This window comes from Microcebus murinus, chromosome 4, assembly GCF_040939455.1.
Source record: "Microcebus murinus isolate Inina chromosome 4, M.murinus_Inina_mat1.0, whole genome shotgun sequence".
NCBI lineage: Eukaryota > Metazoa > Chordata > Mammalia > Primates > Cheirogaleidae > Microcebus > Microcebus murinus.
Window position 1 is genome coordinate 10867653 of NC_134107.1, and position 16766 is coordinate 10884418.

A 16766-nucleotide genomic window follows, 5' to 3' on the forward strand; every position below is an offset into this window, starting at 1 on the left:
AATGCCCGTGTGTTTGCTGCTGTGTTGGGCAGTGAGACATGGTGACAGGGGGTGCCGTCTAGTTGTTCACGAGGCGGGTGTGGACGCAGCCAAGCTGGGTTTGAATCTCGGCTTCGTTGGCACAGATTTGGCTTCTCTGAATCTCATCGTGTCTAACGGAGATGACAGGGCCCTCCTTGTAGGGTGGTGACGAACCAAAAGGAGACGTTACCTAACGCCTGGTGCCTGGGAAGGCCCAGCACGCCGCAGCCGCGGCTCTGTGTTGCCCTGCGTGTGCGCCTCGTTTGGGTGGGGCGTTGGTGATGTCACAGTGGGGTGGGGGACGGGGAGAAACTCTGAAGACGGCCTGGCCGGCATGGCCAAGTTTCCCGCGTGTGGCCAGTGGCAGGTGAGGGGGACGGACCACGGCTGGCACTTCCCCGTCGCCTCTGCCTCTTCCAGAACGGTGGGATTTACCTGCTGGCCAACCAGAAGGGCTGTGACGGGGACCGGCTGTACTACGACGGCTGCGCCATGATAGCAATGAACGGGAGCGTCTTTGCTCAGGGCTCCCAGTTCTCTCTGGACAGCGTGGTAAGGAGCGGGCGTTGGCGGCGCCCCCGCTGCCCCGGGCCACGTCTGCTTTGGTCACCGCCTCTGCACCTCACTGGGGAGGGAGGAATGCCCGTCCTAGGGTTCCGGGCATGGCCGGACCCACGGCACAGGTCACACGGCACAGGTCACACGGCACTGGACAGATGAGGGTGACGGCAGTTTGCCAGTCGCATGTGCGCTCAGCCTTGGGGGGACTCCTGCCACGCAGGGCCACGGGGGCGGGCGGGAGGCACAGGCACAGACTGAACAGCCCAGGGCTGTGGGAGGCGGGGTCACCCCGCACTGCCCCCTGACCGGGGCACGCTCCAGTGGGCGAGGCCTTGTTCTGGGGACTCTCTGAACACGCGATGGCCGGCAGGCTGAGGGACGGACCCAGCAGAGCTGTTACAGTTGGGAGGTGCCACTATGTGCCGAGGTCGCACAGGGATGTGAGGGGTCAGGGATTGGACAGGTGACAAAGAGGACAAAGCCAAGAATCACAACTGCATGATCCTCACCGGCAACTGAGCCACCCCTGGAAGGGGGCTCATGACCTTGTTGGGGCCACAGATTCCTTTGAGAAGCTGATGAAAGCACGCACTCTCCACCTACCTCTCAAGATGCGTGTTACCGTAGGGGCAGACTTTCTCCAATGTATTTTATCACGTTGGATATTAATTTCCTTCAAAGAAGAGACAATAGGTGAAAAAATCCTTGGAGAGATTTGTATGGCTCTCACTTTTGTTTTTTTTGAAACATAAAGGAAAAGAGGGCTATTATTACCAAAAATGGAAATAAATTTTAGTTGCACTGATACAACAAAAAGTAATTTTGAGTCCTGCCCCAGTGTCGATGTGAGTAGGAGGGTCACTCCTCTAGGGTTCCACCTTCCTGTAGGTTGGCGTCATTCTCAGGTTGCCTTTCCTTGTGGTACCAGGATGGCTGCAGCAGCTCCAGCCATCTCATCTTTACAGTTATGCTCAGAGGCAGGAAAGAGGCCCTTGCTCCCTGTGTGTCTTTTTAATAAGAGAAAAGATTCCCCAGAAGGCCCTGGCAGACACTGACAGACTTCCATCTGGTGCAGTAATTACTTATCACTGACAAGTGTCTGGATGCTGTGGAGATCCGGTGGCAGCAGCAGGGGAAGGGCTTTGGGTTGGCAACAGCGCTGTCTGTCCCCTGTCCCTGGGCCCCTAATGATCCACAGGTCTTCAGCCCCCGCTTTAGAAGGTGTGACTCGTTCACATGCAACACCTGTGACAGTGATCGCATTACACACGGGAGTAGCAAACACGGGAAATCACGGTTTCTCTTTGAAATTTCCTTGACCAGGAAGTCCTGACGGCCACGCTGGATTTGGAGGACGTCAGGAGCTACCGGGCAGAGATCTCATCTCGAAACCTGGCGGTGAGCACTTTTTGTAGTTGCCCACGTGAGACATAGTAGTGTGTGGTCATCCGTGCCTGGTTTTCCTCACTTAGCATGCTGTTGTTAGGGTTCATCCATGTTGTAGCGTGTGTCAGTGATTCCTTCCCTTGTACTGTCAAATAATATTCCATTGAACGGAATGTTTGTTCATCCAGTCACCCATGGGCAGAAAATTGGAGTGTCTCCATTTTTTGTCTGTTCTAAATAGTGCTGCCATGAACCTGTTTTTTGTTTTTTGTTTTTTTGGAGACAGGGTCTCACTCACTAGGACTAGAGTGCAGTGGTGTCAGCCTAGCTCACAGCAGCCTCAAACTCCTGAGCTCAAGTGATCCTCCTGCCTCGGCCTCCTGAGGAGCTGGGAGTACAGGCATGCGCCACAGTGCCCGGCTAATTGTTCTAGGTTTTTATAGAGATGGGATCTCACTCTTGCTCAGGCTGGTTTTGAACTCCTGGCATCAAGCAATCCTCCCACCTTGGCCTCCCAACAGTGCTAGGATTACAGGCTTGAGCCACCGCGCCCGGCCCATGTACCGGTTTTTGAATGGACGCCTGTTTTCATTTCCCTTGGGTGTGTCTGTCCAGGAGTGGAATCGCTGGGTCTTGTGGTGACTTGTGTTTAGCCTTTTGAGGAGCCACCAGACTGGTTCCCAGCAGGCGGCACCGTTGTGCACCGCCCCGCCCAGCGGCATAGGAGGGCACGGTCCCTCCACACCCTCGCCAACACTTGTTACCGCCGTCGCTGGTTCTGGCCGTCCTCCGGGCCGTGGCTGTGCTGCGCGCTGCTCAGGGCCTGGCGGGCCCTGCTCTTCCATCAGCCCCAGGGACCTCGAGGGTTTCCGCAGCCCAGGGATGGCATTTTGTCATGAATCTCCATCAACAGGCCACCCGGGTGAATCCCTATCCCCGCGTGAAGGTGGACTTCGCCCTCTCGTGCCACGAGGACCTGCTGGAGCCAGTCTCCGAGCCCGTCGCGTGGAAGTACCACAGTCCCGAGGAGGAGATAAGGTGTGCGGCTCCCGGCTCCAGGAGGGGCGGGGGCCTCACAGGGCTCTGCGGTGGGTTTTCAGAACCCGCCCGGGGGTGGACACCAGGCCAGGAGGAGGCTGCGGCCAGACTGCCTGGGTTCGCCCCCAGCTCTGCTGCTGCCTTGTGCCTCGACCTTGCGCCCCAGGGTGCTGTCCCTCTGTGTCTCAGGTAGCACCTACCCCCAGGGTTACTCGTAGAACTAAAATTCGTCACTTCATGAAGTGCTATAAACAGAGCCTGGGGCCTGGTCAGGCGCGCCGGGGACAAGGCCGGCCGCCTCCGACTCAGCGCTCCCGTTGCCCCGCAGCCTGGGACCCGCCTGCTGGCTCTGGGATTTTTTAAGACGAAGCCAACAGGTGAGTTGCCCAGTTTCCCGCCGGCTCAGTTTGCTTGTTCTACGGGTCGGTTTGATTCTCGGGCAGGCCAGTGAGTTTTTAATGCGAGTGTCACCTGGTGCCACCTCTCATCCGGTGTCATCCTGTGTGTCCATGATTCCCTGGCGGAGAGTCAGCCTTAGACACGCCCAGAGCAAAGGGTCTCTTTTCCCTCCGGAAAGCCCATTCGTTGTGGCAGGTGTGGGTGTTCTCCCCGCCTCCCCTCAAGGCGCCGACACCCACGTGCATTTCCATGGGCGCCTCACCGAGGTCTGTCGGGCGGAGCTGGGCTGATCTTTGTGGGCACGGCGCTCCCCATGGCTCTGCTCACTGGTGTTTGGCTGCCCCATTCCAGGCGGGGTTTTTCCTGCCCCTGAGTGGAGGGGTGGATAGCGCGGCCACCGCCTGCCTCGTCTACTCCATGTGCCACCAGGTCTGCCAGGCTGTGAAGAGTGGAAGTAGGTGACACCAGAGGGCCCCAGGAAGGGAGGGGGGAGCCCAGGAGAGGGCAGAGGCGAAACCTAGCTCATGGGCCTCGTGGCTGGGGGAGGCTGTGGCCAAGCTCAGCATGTCACGGCAGCATGCCCAGGTCCTGGGGCGGCAAGGCCATCAAAGCCTCCTCCTGGAGCTTTGATCTGAGGTGGCTCTGTCTCCAGAGCTGCATACACCTGCTGCCCTGTCCACAGTGTGGCCCAGTGGAAAGAACACAGGCTTGGGAGATGGAAATCCTCCCCTCTCCATTCTGACTTTGAGCATGGCCTTAGTGGGTGCAGCACAAAAATGGGGATGGAGCCGTGCAGACACCTGGGGCTGCAACCTGGGATGGAGCTGTGTAGGCACCTGGGGAGGAGCTATGCATGCACCTGGGGCTGTAACCTGGGATGGAGCCATGCAGGCTCCTGGGGAGGAGCTATGCATGCACCTGGGGCTGTAACCTGGGATGGAGCCGTGCAGGCACCTGGGGCTGCAACCTGGGATAGAGCCGGCAGGCACCTGGGGTGGAGCTATGCATGCACCTGGGGCTGTAACCTGGGATGGAGCCATGCAGGCTCCTGGGGAGGAGCTATGCATGCACCTGGGGCTGTAACCTGGGATGGAGCCATGCAGGCTCCTGGGGTGGAGCTATACATGCACCTGGGGCTGTAACCTGGGATGGAGCCGTGCAGGCACCTGGGGCTGCAACCTGGGATGGAGCCATGCAGGCTCCTGGGGAGGAGCTATGCATGCACCTGGGGCTGTAACCTGGGATGGAGCTGTGTAGGCACCTGGGGTGGAGCTATGCATGCACCTGGGGCTGTAACCTGGGATGGAGCCATGCAGGCACCTCGCACATGGCCTGTAGCTTCTATCCCTTCTGTCCTGGTGGTTTCAGATCAGGAAGTGCTGGCTGATGTCCAGACCATCGTGAACGAGATCAGCTACACCCCCGAGGACCCCCGAGAGCTCTGTGGACGCGTACTGACAACCTGCTACATGGCCAGCGAGAACTCCTCCCAGGAGACTCGCGACAGGGCCAGAGAGTTGGCCCAGCAGATTGGAAGGTAGAGCTGGTCCCTGGCTTTGGGCACGGGCAGGCTGCTATGACAAAGATCAGAGCGGCCGAAAACTCCACCTGTGACTGCATTTGTGTTTGAATGTGCGTCTAGGAGCTGAGCAGGTTTCTACTTTCTCTTGGTCTGAGGCAGATCTCGGGGGAACTATACGTCGGTCCTCCCAACCCCCAAGTCTTGGACTGTGTCTAGGATTTCCACCCTTCTTTTTGTCATCGTGCACCCCAGGTGCAGGCGGCAGGTGGCATGTGCTCCCTGGGTGCTCAGCAGGTCGGCGGCAGTGTGCCTCATGCCCAGCTGCCTTTTCCACGGGGCAGGTCTCTATATGAGGACGGTGGCGAGAGGGCTTGTTTCCAGAGAAGGGACGCTAAGTTCCTTCTGCAATTTTCCATTCATAATGCCTCTTAGGAGGAAATGAGGAGGAACCGCCTGTTCTACTGGATGAGCTCAGCTAAAAGCTGCCCCAGCCCCTCAATTCCGCTTCTAGATACGCACCCAAAGAAATCGAAAGCAAGGACCCGACAGGTGCTCGCACAGGAATGTCCGTGGCAGCGTTATTCCCGATTGCCAAAAGGTGGAAACCCAAGTGTGCGTCAGCTGATGAGTGGATGGCTGTGGTCCGTCCACACAACGGAATATTACTTGGCCATAAAAGGGAGTGACGCAACGCCACGCTCAGCAACACGCGTGGACCTTGCAGAAATCATGCTGGCGAAGGGAGCCAGTCACAAAAGGCCACACAGCGTGTGCTTCCTCCCTGTGAAATGTCCCACCAGGCACATCCCCAGGGACAGAAAGTAATTAGCGCTTGTGGGACGCTGGAGGAGGAGAGGATGGGGAGACACTGCTAAAGGGCACGGGATTTCCTTCGGGGCGATGAGAAAGTTCTGGACCAGCTAGTGGCGATGGCGGTACAACGTGAATGTGCTGACCACCGCTGCACCGCACACCGTAACGTGGTCGCCGCGGTGTCCTGTCGTGTGTTTCTGTGCACACACTTGCACACACACACTCGAGCACGCACACACGCACACACACGTCGCCCTCACGCTCACCCTTCTCCTCCCAGCCACCACCTCGGCCTCAGCATCGACCCAGCCGTGAGGGCCGTCGTGGGCATCTTCAGCCTGGTGACGGGGAAAAGGCCCCTGTTTGCGGCTCACGGAGGAAGCAGCAGGGAGAACCTGGCGTTGCAGAACGTGCAGGTGCCTCCGCCCGGGCCACCGTCCCCGCGGGGGGCGGGGCTGGAGACACTGGCCACGGGGCTTCGTGGCCTGGCCAGGGTCACCCTTCATGTCCCCCTCGTGTTGTCCAGGCCCGGATAAGGATGGTCCTCGCCTACCTGTTTGCTCAGCTGAGCCTCTGGTCTCGGGGCGTCCGCGGTGGGCTCCTCGTGCTGGGATCCGCCAACGTGGATGAGAGGTGAGCGCGGTGCGGTGGCAGGCGGTGGCGGGCTCCTGGGCGTCGGGAATCCCTGAGGGCGACTTGCTGCGGGAGGCGGTGATTCGTGACTCTCGTGGTGTCTGGGAGAGACGTGGGGAGGAGATTCCTGTCCTCCTGGGTCTCACGTGGCAAATGTGGTACCCAGGGCAGCATCATGCCTCCAAAATTTCTTAATGACGAGAGTGGCGGATTGGATCAGCGTCGTGCATGGCTGCCCCCCCACCCCCGCCCCAGGGCTGCGCAGTTCCACCCGGCCCTGGGGTTCCGCAGCCACACTGTGCCCTGCGGCCGGCCCCCGCCCCGGCTCCACGCTCAGGCCCTTTCTCCTGGCCTCTCCTCGGCGTCTCAGCTCATGTCTCCACACCTAGATTTCACCTCTAAACCAGAGAGTTCGTTTTCCATGTGAACTGAGAATACTGCCTTTCTCATACTGCTTCCCTGTTAAAGAAATTCAGACTCCCTGTTGTTTTCCAGATAAAATTCAAGCTGCCCTTCAAGCCCAGCGGTGGAGGCTGTTAGCACTTCTTTCCCAGGCTTGGGCTCCCCGTTTCCCGTAGGTGAGCCTCTGCTCCTCTCAGCTCTTCTCCTCACTCTTCCCAGCTGCTCCGTTATTAGCTGAGGGATTTCAGATACTCCATCTGTCATTTATTCATCCACTTATCTCTGCATCCATCCATCCATCAGTTGAGCCATCCATTCATCCACCCATCTGTCTACCTGTCAATCTGTCCACCCATGTGTTCATTCTTCCACCCATCTGTCCACTTGTCCATCCACCCACCTGTCCATCCATCCACCCACCTGTCCATCCTTCCACTCGTCCATCTACCTGTCCATCCATCCACCCATCTGTCCACCTGTCCATCGATTCACCCACCTGTCTATCCATCTACCCATCTGTCCACCTGTACATCCATCCACCTACCTGTCCATCCATCTATCCATCTGTCCATGCTTCCCTTCCTGTCTCCCTCCTTCCTTCTTTCCATCAGTCCCTCCCTTTATCTATGGCATGAGTGTCTTAATCTTTCTACATCTTTGCATGTCTGCGAATGTGTTCTCTTTTAAATCTTATTTTTGACATTTAAACCTTATTTTGTTTTTCTGATGACAATAATTTGAAATAAACACTCTATACCTGGAAGAAAAAAAAACTCCCACCTTCCCCATGTATATTTCGTTACTTTTCATTGTTTTTCTGTTGCCTGCATTGCTTTTGTAAGGAACTGATTTTTCAGGAAGGGTGTGATGGTTGGTGTATATTTTAAGCTCTGGCATAGGCAAGAATATTGATCTTTTGTTTGGTTTTGCTTTTGTAGATGAACAAGAATTTGACCTGTTATCAAATTATATTGTTGTGACATTTTCCCCTCACAACTCTTGTCCATTGTTTTCTGGTATTTAAAATTTTTCCCACGGTGGGGTCGGGTTCTGGGAGCCTCAAGGTTTCTAGGTGTCTATTTAGAAAATAAACAGACCTAGGTGTTCATCTCTTTCATCACTTCTTGCTGCTCAGCGTTCCTCATCAACAGACAGAGGTCTACCTGCAGTCGAGGAAACTTATTCTCCCATGTGTTAATTTTGCCTTCTCTGTCCCGGCTGTTTCTGTCCCGGCTGCCTTCCCACCCTCTGCTCTCTCCCCACCGATCCCAGCCACGCCTTCTCTTCCTTTACATTCTGGGGTAGAATCTCAGGTTTGTGGTGTTGGTTTTCAAAACCATTTCTTCTAATTCTGTTTTCTTCATTGCTTCTGATTCTAACTGTAATTCAGTTGTGGCTTCTACCTGTCCAGGGTCTTCACTTGAATGGTGGTGCTGGGAGGGGGCACTCGGAGCAGGACCATGGGGGTCCCCGGGGTGTATAAAGGAGGGTGCCGTCCGGCCACACTCACGCCTGGACGCAGCGCCGGCTGGCCCTGAGGGCCTCACGCCCAGGCACTGCTCCATGGTGAGCGTCAGGAGGGGTGAGGAGGCGTTGCCGTGTGAGTTTGGGGTGGGAGGATCGTGCCTGGTGAGATGGGCAGGGACCAGCCCAGAAGGCCTTGCAAGGCCAAGGGCACCAACGAGGGGACCAGGCAGTGGGGGGCCCAGCCGAGAGTCACCATGGAGGTGATGGGGGCACCTGGCGTGGAGGTGATGGGCAGGGATCCAGGGGCCTGCACCACCATGCAGCTGTGGCAGGGTGAGGTGCTTAGGGCAGGGTCCCCAGAAGAGGTGGGGGGTTCCTGTGGCTGCCGTGACAAATGACGACAAAGCCTGTGGCTCGAGCAGCACCACGGCTCTGTAGGACGGACGTCCACCTGGGCGCTCACTGGGCTCCAGCGACAGTGTGGGCCGGGCTGGGTCCTTCTGGAGGCCCCAGGGAGCATCTGCTTCCTGCTGGTCCGGCTTCTGGCGGCCCTGCCTTCTGTGGCCCATGGCCCCTCGTCCGTCTGCACAGCCAGCAGTGCTGCATCTCCGGGCCTTTCCTCTGACCCTCACCTCTCACCCCCTCTTCCATTTCTGAGGACCCTGTGATTGCATTTCGGGCCCCCCTGCAATCCGGGATCATGTCCCCATCCCAGCACTCACCTGGACCCAGTTGCCCCGAGAGGTGGCAATCTCTCAGGTTCTGGGGACCAGGACAGGGGCGTCTCTGGGGGGCATTCTTCTGCCGACCACGGAGTTAGAGCTGACAGGGAGGAGAGGGGCCCTGGTGCTGCCCAGGCTGAGTGTCCACGTGCACCAGGGTCCTCCCTCCCCCTTGGGACGTCTGTGCCTCGGCTCCGCTCACCAGGCCCCGCCTTCCAGACAGGCTGCTCCAGCTGGACGCTGCAGACTCCCGAACCCACTTCCCCGCCCGGGCGTCTCCTCTGCCCCAGCCCCTCTCCACAGTCATCTGCGCCCCTCCCGCTCTGCGGTCTGCTCCCCGTACCAGACTTCCCCAGACCCTCAAGTCTGCCAGGACCGTGGCTCCCGGGCTCATAGAGGGAGCCGGTTCTGGGATGGCCAGGGATGGCGGAACCTGCAGCCCTCGGGCCCGTGTGCTCTCTGTCCTGCTGCAGCCTCCTCGGCTACCTGACCAAGTACGACTGCTCCAGCGCGGACATCAACCCCATAGGCGGCATCAGCAAGACGGACCTCAGAGCCTTCGTGCAGCTGTGCGTCGAGCGCTTCCAGCTTCCCGCCCTCCGGGGGTGAGTGCGCCCGGGCCGTGCTCCAGGGCTCCGGGTCCCTCTCCCAGCACAGCCCGGCCACCTTTGTCCCTGCTTGGCCACCCTCGGAGCTCCCTACCACCCGATGAAGACAGCCCTGCCCCTGAGCCAGGCTGGGTACTTGCAGTCCCGTGACCAGGCCACCCCCTTCTTCCTGGGGGTGCTTCCACAGCCCCCAGGAACTGGCCAGACAGGGAGCTGCTGCCGCCCTCCTGCCCTGGCCTCCCTCCTCCCGCCGTCCTAACGGGGAAGTCCGACGTGGTGGCGTGGTCCATCTTAGCAGAGCGTCGTGGACTTTAGCAGCGAGTGAATTGAGTAATGCCCAGAGCTTTCCTAGCCTTTGCTTGCATCACTTCCTGTAGTAGGAATGTCCTTTCTCCTCTTTGTCCTTCCTGGGTGATTTGTGTCCCCAGGGGACATTGGGCAATGTCTGGAGACATTTAGTTTCACATGGGGTCTGTTACTGGCCTCCAGTAGAGATAGAGGCCAAGGACACTCCTGACTGTCCCACAGCGCACAGGACACTTACGGTCCCAACTTCAGGGAATTATCTAGCCCCAGGTAAGGCTGGGGTGTCCCTGTGCTGTGCCTCCCAGTCTCAGGTTAGGACGCCCCTCGGCGTGGCTCTGCTGGTGGTGAACAGGACAAAGTGGCCAGCGGGCTTGGGACAGGTGGTTTGGGGATTCTCTCCCACAGCTCACGAGCACGTTAGCAGCTGCAGTGACTGACCTCTGTGTGTCTTGGCTGCAGCATCCTGTCAGCACCGGCCACCGCAGAGCTGGAGCCCTTGGCTGACGGACACGTGTCCCAGACTGACGAGGTAATGGTGGTGGCCTTCTCGTGGTCCCTGTTCTTCTCCTGCCCACCTCTGCATGGTGGTGGTGCCCCCTTCCTGCCTCCTTTCTGCCCTGCGGAACTGTGCTCTACTGCTGGGCTCCTGGCCTGGTGCTCAGGCTTCCGCGTCCGTCGCATTGTCAACCTGTGACACCTCGATCCAGCTTTCTTCTGGTTGGGGCCCGGGAAAGCGGGGGTGAGGCAGGTGGGAAGGGAGAGCGGATGGCGAGCTGAGAAATACAGGTCCCTGGCTAGCAGGAGGGGAGTCTCTCCAGGAGCTTGAGTGACCTCAGAGAAGAATTCTCTTGACTTCTCCATTTCACACTGGCCCGTGGTGATCAGGGCCACAGCTGTGGTTTGTAGCTCAGCAGGTGCTGGAGTGGCCATTGCCCTTTATCATAAGACACATGGCCCTCCAGCCTCCTTATGTCACAAAGGCTTACTGCTCTATTTTCTTCCAAGAGTTTTATACTTTTAGTCCTTAGATTTAGAAAGTCTATAATCTAGGTGAGTTAACTTTTATGTATGGTGTGAGAAAAGGGTCCGACATCATTCTTTTGCATGTGCATATCCAAATGACCCAGCACCTTTTGTTGAAAAGACTATTCTTTCTCCCCTAGAATTATCTTGTCACCTTTCTTGTAAACGTAGGGTTTATTTCTGGACTCCATTACCTTGATCTGCGTGTTTTTCCTTATGCCAGTACCATGCTACCCTGATTACTATAATTTTGTAGGAAGTTTTAAAATCCGGAACTATGAGTCCTCCAACTTTGTTCTTTCTCAGGATAATTTTGGGTACTCTAGATCTCTTGGATTTCCATGTGAATTTTGAGATCAGCTTGTTAATTTTTGCAAAAAACAAAAACAGCTTGAATTTTGATGGGCATTGCATTGAACCTGTAGATCAGTTGGGGCAGGGTTTACCATCTTGATAATATTAAGTCTGCTGAACCATGAACATGGGATGTCTTCTTATTTATTTAACTCTCCTTTAGTGTTTTTCAACAGTGTTTTCTAGTTTTCTGAATATAAGTTTGTACTTCTTTTGTTAAATTTATTTTAAAGTATTTTATTCTTATTGATAGTACTATAAACGAAATGCTTTTCTTAATTTCATTTTGGGGTTGTTCATCGCTAGTGTATAGAGACACAATTGATTTTTATATGTTGCTTTTATTCCCCATAGCTCTCTTGAGCTCATTTATTAGTTCTAATAGCTTTTTAGTGGATTCCTTAAGATTTTCTGTTTACCAGATCGTGCCATCTGCAAATAGAGGTAATTCTACTTCTTCCTTTCCAATCTGGATGCCTTTTATTTCCTTTTCTTGCCTAATCTCCCAGGCTAGAACCTTTAGTACAATATGGAATAGAAGCCATGAGAGGGGATATCCTTGAATTGTTCCTGATGTTAGTGGGGAAAGGTACAGTTTTTTTCCCTAGCAAGTGTGATGTTAGCTGCAGATTTCTCATACATGTCCTTTATATTGTTCATGAAGTTTCCTTCTATTCCTAGTTTTTTGAGTGCTTTTATCATAAAAGGGTGTTGGATCTTGTCAAATGCTCTTTCTACAATTTCCGGATGTTAAACCAGCCTTGCATTCCTGGGATAACTCCCTGTTGGTCTTGGTGTATAATCCTTTTCGTATATTGCTGGCTTTGGTTTGCTGGTATTCTGTTGAGGATTGTATTCACAAGGGATATCGATCCGTAGTTTCTTTTCCTTGTGATGTCTTTGTCTGATTGGATATCAAGGAGATACTGGCCTGGTAGAAAGAGTTAGGAAGTGTTCCCTCCTCTTCTGTGCTTTGGAGCGTTTGTGAAGAATTGGTATTGTTCTATACAATTTTGATAGAGTTCATGGGAAGCCATCTGACCTGGGCTTTTCTTTGTGAGAAGTGTCTTCATTTTTAATCCAACCTCTTGTTAAAGGCCTGTTCACATTTCCTCCTCAATCAGTTTGTGTCTGTGTTAGTTAGCATTTTCCAGAAAGAACCAATAGGGTGAATGGATGGATAGGTTTTTCTTTTGATCTTTTCTTTTACTTTTTATTTATTTATTTTTTTTGAGACAGTATCACATTCTGTTGCCTAGACTAGAGTGCTGTGGCATCAGCCTAGCTCACAGCAACCTCAGATTCCTGGGCTCAAGCGATCCTCCTGCCTCAGCCTCCCAAGTAGCTGGGACTACAGGCATGCGCCACCATGCCTGGCTAATTTTTTCTATATATTTTTAGTTGTTCAGCTAATTTCTTTCTATTTTTAGTAGAGACAGAGTCTCGCTCTTGCTCAGGTTGGTCTTGAACTCCTAAGCTCAAATGATCCACCTGCCTCAGCCTCCCAGAGTGGTAGGATTACAGGTGTGAGCCACCACGCCCGGCCTCTTTTGATCTTTTCAAAGAACAATTTTTAGTTTTGTTGATTTCCTCTTTTATTATTGTATGCCCCATTTCTTTAATTCCCCTCAAATCTCTGTTATTTTCTTCCTTCTATTTGCTTTATGTCTAGTTTGCTCTTCTTTTCCCAGCATCTGAAGGTGGAAGGTTAGGTTATTGATCCGAGATCATTTTTTCTTTGTTAACATAGGTGTTTGCAGCTATTAATTTCCCTCCTAGCGAGCCTCTCCCTGCATCCGTGTTTTTGGGTGCTGTGTCTTCATTTCACTCACCAGAGTCTTTTCTGATTCCTCTTGCGATTTCTTCTTTGATCCATTGGTTATTTAGGAGTGCACTGCTCAATTTCCATGTTTGTGAATTTCTGAAATTTCTTTCTGTTATTGACTTTCTAGTTGTATCCCCTTGTGGTTAGAGTGCCTACTTTGTATGACTTCAAAGCTTTAAAGTTTTCTGAGGCTTCCTTCAGGGCCCAGCACGTGGCCTGTCCAGGAGAACGCCCCGTGTGCGCTTGACAAGAACGTGTGTTCGCTGCCGCTGGGCGGGGAGTTCTGCAGTGTCTGTTGGGTCTCGCTGGTTTGCAGCCTCGACCAGATCTTCTGTTGCCTCCTTAACGTTCCGTCTAGTTCTATCCATCACTGCAAGTGGGGTAGTGAAGACTCCAGCCGTTATCGTTGAATTGGAGAAATTAAAATGTTACACTAGAAGATATTCACTTCACACAAAAGAAACCAGTAAAGCAGCTTCGTGTTCCCAAACCTGTCCGGTGCCAGGGACTCCACTGTGAACAGGACAGGTGTGGCCACTGCTCTTAAAATCGTAGAGTCCCCTGGAGGGCCCAGAGAAGAAGAGTGTAACCATGAGGAGTGCTGCAAACAAAAGAGACAGGGAGACACAATAGAGAGAGATGGCCGGGAGTGGCAGCGTCCCTTAGACAGGGTTCAGGATGAGCCAAGGACTGAGAGAAGGCCAGGGCGGCTACATCCGAGTGGGGAGGATGGGGGCGTGGGGCAGGGGCCACGTCACGGAGGGTCCTGCACACCCTGGTTGGAGGTAAGGGCCACACTGCTGTGGATCCCAAATGCCAGCATTCACGTCTGCCTTGATAATGGCCTGGCCATGTCTCTGATGGTGGCTCTGGCAGTGTCATCTCCGATGACAGCTCTAGCTCTGCGTCTGGTGTGAGGGTTCAGGGGTTTGAGGGAATCGAGAGGGAATCAGAGCAGGTATTGAAAGTGGAGATGGGTCTGGGTTTTGTAAGCCTCAAGGTGAAATTGACTCTCCTGAGCCCTGCTGGAGGAGTTGGTGGCCTGGCACTGTCACGCCAGTGGCGTCTTGGGGCCTTCTGCATGGCCCAGATTTCAGTGAGCCCTGTTCCTTCTTCTCTGACCCTCCACACAGCCAGGGAGCGGGCTGGGAGGGCGGGGGCAGGATCCGGCTGCTCAGCATGCCGAGCCTCACCCGGGGCTGCCGTGGCAAATGGCCACAAGCTGGATGGCTTAAAGCAACAGGACTGTCTTCTCCACCCTTCTGGAGGCCAGAAACATGAGATCACGGTGTTGGCCGGTTGTGGTCCCCCCAAGGCTCCACGGGAGGCTCCTTCCGTCTGTTCCATCTTCTGGTGGCTCCAAGTGCTCCTTGGCCAGTGGCCACCACGCTCCAGTCTCTGTGTCTGTCTTCCCGTGGGCTTCTCCTGTCTCTCCTCTTACCCCTTCTAGGGACGTCTGTCCCTGGATTTAGGGCCCGCTGTGCATCCAGAGTCATCACCTCTCAAGATCTTTAACTGAATTACATCTGCAAAGACTCTTTCTCCAAATAACATCACAGTCACAGCTTCCGGGGGTTAAGGTCACCCAAGTGCAGTCCTCAAAACCAAATGTCTAGCTCTTGGTCACTTTTTCTGGACTGTCACATCCTTCTTGGCCGATCAGTGCTGGGGAAACAGGCTGAGCAGCAGCTCCTATCTCTCTGGGGAAGGCTCGCCCCCGGGTCCCGGGTTCCCATCTCCGGTAGAAGCTCTAAGCTCTCCTCCTGCCCCAACGTGGGGTCACCCTGTGCCATGGGTTTTTGTCCTCTGCAGGAGGACATGGGGATGACATACGAGGAGCTCTCGGTGTTTGGGAGACTCCGGAAGGTCGCCAAGGCGGGGCCCTACAGCATGTTCTGCAAACTCCTCACCTTGTGGAGTGACATCTGCTCCCCACGACAGGTGAGCCACGGGTGACGATTCACAGAGGGGGACCCGTCAGGTGCAGTCGCCTTTGCAGGGCTCCATCTGACTTGTGGGGGCAAGTAAATACCACGTGACCCTCACAGAATGAAACTGTCCCTCTCAATAACACTGTCCAGTTCTCCTCCCTACCAGCTCGGGTCATCGGTTTGCCCTGCGGTGGCTCAGCCACCCCAGGGCAGCAGGACATGAAACAAGCCCCTCTCCTCTTTTTGCGGGCAGAACCCAAACTTCAAGTTCAAGGTCAGAGTAGTATGGCTTTTCTGTTAGTTGTGGGTCTCACCAGGGCCGAAGCCCACAGACAGGGTGGTCCCACGGGACCTCCCAGAAGCCTCACAAAATGACTCTGTGGGCTCGCCACGGATCTCCTGAAGCAGCCAGTGTGCCATGGGGTTGGAGTCAGGGAGTCCTCGGTGTTGTGGCTCCACAGCCCCCTGGACTGGGCACTGGCGTTCCCCACTCCCGCTGGGGAAGGTCACACTCGGGGGTGTCACCTGTCAGCCGCTGGCTTGCCTGCTGCAGCGTCCAAACTCTAGCCGTGGCCCTTCCAGCTTTGCTAACTCGAAGCCCGTGCGTTGCGCGCCCTCCAGGTGGCCGACAAAGTGAAGCGGTTTTTCTCCAAGTACGCCATGAACAGACACAAGATGACCACGCTCACGCCCGCCTACCACGCCGAGAACTACAGTCCCGACGACAACAGGTTCGACCTGCGCCCGTTTCTGTACAACACCGGCTGGCCGTGGCAGTTTCGGTGCATAGAAAACCAGGTGAGTCAAGCAAGAGTGGTTCTCCAGACCGGGCAGGGGGTCCGGAGGCTGTGTGGCCTGGAAAAGGACAGGTGGAGACGTGAGATGCACACGCAGGTAAAGGCGGAAACACCTGCGCCCCGGCGTCTGCAGTGACCACCGAGCCCGTGACGAGACTCGGCCCCCTCGGCCTTCTCCAGCCCACACGCCCGCGGGCCCTGGGGAGACGCCTCGACAGCCTGCTTTTCCGGCCCCGGGGCGCTCCACCCCCCTGGCGTGTTTCGGCTGCCGAGAGTCCGCGCACGGACCGTGGTGTCCGGGCTTCTCTCTCCAGGTTCTGCAGCTGGAGGCGGCAGAGCGGCGGTGCCTGGCAGGGGACTGAGGGTCGATGCTGCCCGGACGCCCCCTCTCCTCGAGGACCCCAGGTCACCTTGTCGGCGTCGACCGCAGCCACAGCGAGGACCTCTGCCGATCCCATCCAGCGCGGCGCGTCCCGCAAGCTTTGCTTTCCATTTCGAGGGAGAGGGATCTTTTCATTCCATTAACGATTCCTTAGGAAGAGGCTGCAATAAATCTCATGCGACTTCTAAGCCTTCCCGTGCGGCGTGTGCTTTCCCCGCCCGTGCCACAGCGGTGGCTCGACGGGAAGCCGCTGGGCGAGCAGGAGCCTCCAGGCGCGGCGGGCTGCATCTTTGCAGCCGGAGCAAGGACAGCAGCCTCCAGGCCAGAGGGGTTTTCCGGAGCAGAAAACGGAGGGAGGAGCCCTGTCCTCCCACCCACGTGCACCCTCCAGTAGTGCCCCCCAGTAATAGGGAAGTGTCCCCAGTTAGAGGGCAGCGTCCCTCCAGTGTAGGACAGTCACCAGTGACAGGGGCAATGTCTCCCCAGTATAGGACAGTGCCCAGTTACAGGACAGTGTCCCTCCAGTGACGGGGCAGTGTCCCTCCAGTGACAGGGCAGCGTCTCTCCAGTGTAGGA

General features: G+C 55.6%; 1 protein-coding gene across 3 annotated transcripts in view; it reads left to right on the top strand.

The window, feature by feature from the left end:
* NADSYN1 (NAD synthetase 1) overlaps positions 1–16378 on the top strand; it is a 32179-nt gene extending 15801 nt beyond the window's left edge. For all 3 annotated transcript variants that reach the window (XM_076001729.1, XM_012757630.2, XM_076001730.1), the window contains 13 exons: positions 442–573; positions 1906–1980; positions 2882–3006; positions 3335–3383; positions 3757–3859; positions 4774–4942; positions 6021–6156; positions 6267–6373; positions 9438–9569; positions 10338–10407; positions 14893–15021; positions 15633–15809; positions 16123–16378. In XM_076001729.1, the coding sequence (XP_075857844.1) occupies positions 442–573; positions 1906–1980; positions 2882–3006; positions 3335–3383; positions 3757–3859; positions 4774–4942; positions 6021–6156; positions 6267–6373; positions 9438–9569; positions 10338–10407; positions 14893–15021; positions 15633–15809; positions 16123–16170 (1452 nt within the window). In that variant the 3' untranslated portion in view covers positions 16171–16378. The remainder of the gene's footprint in view (positions 1–441; positions 574–1905; positions 1981–2881; positions 3007–3334; positions 3384–3756; positions 3860–4773; positions 4943–6020; positions 6157–6266; positions 6374–9437; positions 9570–10337; positions 10408–14892; positions 15022–15632; positions 15810–16122) is intronic.
* The last annotated feature ends 388 nt before the right edge of the window (positions 16379–16766 follow it).